Here is a 5,819-nt window from a genome sequence, read left to right on the forward strand (position 1 = left end):
TACAGGTTGTATAGGTTTACCTAGGTGCCAGCTGAGCTAAGTCTAAAAGATATAGCTACCCACATTGATGAAAATAGGTCAGTTTTCGATGGAAAAATGTGATGAGTCCAAGTTGCGTTTTGGACCATTTCCTATCACGGGCAGTGGACCTACCTGAACAAGTGAGGTATCATTTTTATCAGAGGCTTGTGGGAATGCCTGGTGGATGGAAGTTCGTGGCTCTCGGCAGATTCCATAACTTTACATCAAAGAAATAAAAGGATTTTTTTGTCAAAATGTGAGATTTGCAAGGGATTCTGTGTTAAAAAAACTTAGACAGAGCCATGTGTGTCAGCCCACCTTGGATAACTTTAGGTGTCTAGTTTAAAAAAATGTACAAGCTGGATAGGTTTCCTTAGGTGCCAATTGAGCTACGGTTCAAAATCTTAAGCTACCCACATTGGAATAAAAGGTCCATTTTTGGTGGAAAAATGCGATGTGTCCATTTTGCGTTTTGGATCGTTTCCTATTGTGGACACTAGGCCCATCCACACATGTGATTTACTATTTTAATCTAGATACTTGGGGGAATGCCAGGTGTACAGAAGTTTGGAGCTCTTCAAAGATTCCAGAACTTTCTGTCATAGAAATTTGAGGAAAATGTGTTTTTTAGTCACAGTTTGAGGTTTGGAAGAGATTCTGAGTAAAAGAAAATCTGGTGAAGACCTTGTAAGTCAGCCTACCCTTGATAGTTCTAGGTGTCTAGTTTTAGCTACGGTCCGAAATCTAGAGCTACCCACATTGGCAAAAAGGTCAGTTTCTCAGTAGAAAAATGCAATGTGTCCATGTTGCATTTTAGGCCGTTTCCTGTTGCAGGCACTAGGCCCACCCACACAAGTGAGGTACCATTTTTATTGGAAGACTTGGACAAATGCTGGGTGTATGGAAGTCTGTGGCTCCCCACAGATTCCAGTACTTTCTATCGCAGAAATGTGTTTTTGGTGAACGTTTGAGGTTTGCAAGGGGCTCTGGGTAAAATAATGTGGTGAGACGCATGCAAGTCAGCCCACACTGGATACCACTAGATGTCTACTTTTCACAAATTTATAGGTTGGCTATGTTTACCTAGGTGCTGGAGGAGCTAGGGTCCAAAACCTAGAGCTAACCACATTGGAAAAAAAGGGTCATTTTTTGGTAAAAAAAAATGAAATGGGTCCATATGGGTTTTGGGTAGCCCTGGGCGTAGTGGGCGTAGTGGGGATTTGCGGAGCTACGCGAAGTGGGCGAGAAACTACGCCCACCTCCGCACTCCGCGTAGCCCCACTACGCAAACAGACTGGCCGCCAGCCCCGCCACCCGCCTCCCTCCCGCCCTCCCTAAATACTTTCAATTAAACGAGTAAAATAATTAAAACGCACTTACCTTGCCCGCCGCGTCCCCGGGGCTCGCTATCTGCAGTCTTCCGACTTGTTTACTAATGCGCATGCGCGGGCGGCCGCGCATGCGCATTTCTCACGAGAAAATGCGCATGCGCGGCCGCCCGCGCATGCGCATTAGTAAACAAGACGGAAGACTGCAGATAGCGAGCCCTGGGGACGCGGCGTGCAAGGTAAGTGCGTTTTAATTATTTTACTCGTTTAATTGAAAGTATTTAGGGAGGGCGGGAGGGAGGCGGGTGGCGGCCAGCTACGGTCCGTCTGCGGAGCGTGCGTAGTGCCGCCTGGCTACGCCCGCTCCGCAAAATGCGGAGTAGGCGGCACTACGCACACTCCGTGCACGGAGCGTAGCTGGCCGCCCACCCCTAGTTTTGGGCCATTTCATATTGCAGGCACGAAGCCTACCCACACAAGTGAGGTACAATTTTTCTCAGAAGACTTGTGGGACCATGAATAGTAGAACATTTGTTATTATCAATTGGACTTTGCTGCATTTGTGTCTTTCAAATGTAAGCCAGTGTATAAGAAAGGTGACATTTTGAAAAATACCCTCTAAATCAAATGCTAGTAGTGGTACCCACAAATTCACAGATGTACAAATAACCACTGCTCCTAAACTCCATATCTTATGCCCATTTCAGGAATACATACGCTTTCTTGATACGCATTTTTCACTCTGCCTATTTTGCTACATGAATTGGTCTATTCTCGGTACTCAATGAAAATACAATCCCCACCGCCAGAAGGGTCTACTGAACTCAATAGTATATTGCTTTTGTAATTCTGCCATCGTGACAAAAAGTTACAAATGAAAATGGTGTCACAAATGGGTTTTTTCCCCACTCATTTTCAATATTTCTTTATTTCAACAGTTATTTTGTTGTCTTCTTGTCAGAAATGTATAGTTTTTCTGGATCACCCTTGGGTTTCATGTTGGTTTCCTCACAAACTGGAAGTTGATTGAGTGTCCCAAAAATGTGAACATGGGCTACTCCTTTGAAAAAAGGCTAACACTGTGGTAAAAAAATATTTTTTTGAGTCAGCTCTCCATGTTCCTGAAAGCTGGGAAGATGGTGACTTTAGTACAGCAAACCATTCATGGACACCATGTTTATGAAAAAAGACAGGCACTTTTATCTGGAGAACTTTTTCCCTGTTTTCCACAAAAACTCAAAATATAGCTATATTTTGCTTATTTTCCCGGTCTCCTCCAGGGGAATCCACAAACTGTAGGTACCTTCAGACTCCACGGGATTTTGGAAAAAAACAATGCACATTTGGCATGGATGCCTTATGTGGAATAAAAGTTATGGAGCTCAAAGCGCAAACTACCCAAAATAGCCCAATAAGTGCTCAGCAATGGAGGGGGGTGCGGCAGGTTAGTGGTTAAAAGATCTGACCATTAGGTTACCACTGTCTTTACAAGTGGTGTCTGAGATCATAGCACCTTATGTAAAGTGTAACAACTAAGGGGCCCATTAGGATGGCGGGCGGATTCCCCCGCCAAGGTGGCTGTAGCCACCGCCAGCCTGGCGGGGGCGATCCGCCAGCCATCCACACCTAAATTCCCCCTGCCATATTAGGATGGACGGAAAGGCCGTCCGCAGCTTTTCCGCCCCCGTCGCCTTGGTGGTGGTGTCTAATAGACACTGCCAGCCATATTATGATGGGCTTGTGTAGATGCCTTAAAGTGGCGACGATGCCGCCAAGGAAAGGCATGCGGTCTTCACTCTGGGGGCCCCCTGTAGGCCCCCATAGTGAAGGAGAGGTGGGGGCTGCACACGGGGGGGGGTACCCCCCTTTATTTACATAAACAAAGCAGCAGGCGCTGCGCGGTGCCCTAATGGCTGGCGGTCCTGAATTCCGACATCCTAATGAGCCCCTAAATATTTGTGACAATGCATTTAGTGCATGATTCTTGGACGTGCAATGAGGGCCAGATGTAGGTAAAATCAGTTTTCTGCCTCTTAAATACCAACTCATACCGAATCGGTATTTCAGAATCGGAAAACGGGATGTAGGAAAAAAATCGGTAAAATTTACAGATTCGGTAACACTCGGAATATGTAATCGCTATTTACCGAATCGGTATTTTCGGAATCGGTAAATACTGAATCGGTAAATACCCATTCATTCCTATGGTCCTCCTGGCCCATATGAATGAATGGGATTTACTGAATCGGTAATTATGAAAATAACCCATGTGAGCCTGTGAACACCCACCACACCCCACAACAAAGCCACAGAGGAACCAACCAATCAGATGCAACCACCCCTCCTCAGTACCTGTGAGTGACCACACCCATGCAGGTGCAGAGAAACTGAACTGTTTTGAGACCAGGAGGAAATACAGAGGAGCAGGCTTCCCAGAGCATACCTGAGTAGCAGAATGGAGACCCAGGATGGCCAGAAGGATGCAGCTGAGCGCAGGAGGAAAATCAAGTTCAGCCCAGCAGAACTGAAGGTCCTGGTTGAGGAGGTGGTTAAACACCACACCCAAATTTTTGGAAAACAGTCACTGCATGTTGCAGAGTCTGTGAAATGCACCACTTGGCTTGACATCCAGTCCAAGGTAAATGCCATTGGGGTCACCCACAGAAACATCGATGACCTCAAAAAAAGATGGTACGATCTGCGGATCATCACAAAGAAAAAACATGCTGCACAGAAAAAAGAAGCTGCAGCCACAGGTGGAGGTAAAAACAGAGCACCAAGACTGACAGACCTTGAGGAGCTGGTTGAATCCACCCTGGAGCCAGAAAGTATCCATGGGATTGGGGACGCTGACAGCTCTGCCAGAGCTGCAAGGAAACAAGGTAAGATGCATGGACATAAATCCCCACCCATTTCCCTGTCCCCCTTCCCCACTGTGTGTGTCTGCATCACACTCCAGAACAGGTTTCACTTATGTCCAGGAATGCATCATGGGAGATGCAGTCATGGTACATACATCAATGCAGTCACCATAGAATTCAGCAAGGCATGCAACACACTACTTCCAGAAGCTGAGGAAGACCAGGCAATTGTGTGATAGGAATGTGATTTAATCATGACACACAGGTGAACTACACCACTGACCCAATGTTCATATCTGTCCACAGGAGAGTCATCGCGCAGTTCAGCACAGGAGAAGGAAGAGAGGCCACCGACAACTGAGAGGAGGGAGAAGACAAAAGACAGAGCAGGTCATAGCGCTGTTCCGCAAGACACAACCACAGTGCAGGCAGCCACTACACCTGAGCGACCCACCACACCACATCCTCAGTCACCTTTGTTGGACGGGACACAAGAGTCGGAACCAGCAGCACTATCCCCCACACCAACATCACAGTCATCTGTGCAGGGAAGGTCAAGGAGGCTTGATATGCCCCCTTTCAGGATTCTTGAAACAACAGATGAGGAAGATTAGGAGGGTGTCATGCCAAGTAATCCACCTGTGTCTGACAGCTCTGGGCAGCAGACCACTTCAGGAGCTGTGCAGGCCTTTGTCCGAGGCCAAAGGGCATGGGAGAGAGGCGAAGGGCAAGATGGTGAGGGGGTCTTCTGCGGTCTTGAGGCCACCATGGTAAAAGTTCAGCGCCTGCAGGCAAAGGCAATATTAGCAGTTCACAGGCAGGTTCGCAGTATAAGTGGCAAGATGTCAAACATAGACCAGGGTATTGGCAACATGACAGAGGCAATGCAGTCCATGGCAAAGGGGATGACAGACATGACCCACTGCATGAGTGCTCTCTGCGACAAATTAGATAGAGACCACTCAGAGAGGCTCAGGGATCGTCAGTGTATGCGGCAACAGACAAAAGCAATGAACCGCTTTGCTACTGCAACCTCCCTGCTGTGCCGGCATTCTGTCGCCATGCAGGATGCAATTGTGCACTGTTGCACGGATTTGTCAAGGAAGATGGGGAGAGTCACCTCTGCCATGGAGCTGATGCTCACACAACAGGCAGCCACTTTTAGAGACACAGGTGTCGGGGAAACAGAAGACTCCACCAGCAGGAGTGGCTCTAGCACTCCTGTCCCTGAAATGCGTAGAAGCAGCAGGCGCCAATCTGCTGACCCAGGCAACACCGAAAGGGTTGAGACCCAGCCTCCAGCATCCCACACTGTAGTGTGTGGACGCAAATGTTGAACATGCCCTCAACCCACAACACAGGTCATGATGAGGTTAACTGTGACCACCCACTCATGATAATAGACACTGTAGTACCATGGTGTTGCATTATTTAAATGCCGTAGTGACAATTAAACTACGTACTTCAAAAACTAAGCCTGTCTGTGTCTCCTTACTTAGAAATATCGGCGTGTGATCTTTGCCCGTCTCAGTCTCCCATCTGTTGCTGGTGCTGCTCCTGTTGCATAGGGCTCTGCCTGTTCTGTGTCATTATCAATGTCCTCATGATG

At 47.5% G+C, this 5,819-nt stretch overlaps 1 protein-coding gene across 1 annotated transcript; it reads left to right on the forward strand.

The window, feature by feature from the left end:
* The first annotated feature begins 3,804 nt into the window (after positions 1–3,804).
* Positions 3,805–4,824, forward strand: LOC147685151 (uncharacterized). The gene is made up of 2 exons (XM_086939762.1): positions 3,805–4,231; positions 4,517–4,824. The coding sequence occupies exons 1-2, from the start codon at positions 3,805–3,807 to the stop codon at positions 4,822–4,824; spliced, it is 735 nt and encodes a 244-aa protein (XP_086795888.1).
* Positions 4,825–5,819: the final 995 nt, after the last annotated feature.

The sequence above is a fragment of the Lissotriton vulgaris genome, chromosome 10 (assembly GCF_964263255.1).
Source record: "Lissotriton vulgaris chromosome 10, aLisVul1.2, whole genome shotgun sequence".
Taxonomy (NCBI): Eukaryota; Metazoa; Chordata; class Amphibia; order Caudata; family Salamandridae; genus Lissotriton; species Lissotriton vulgaris.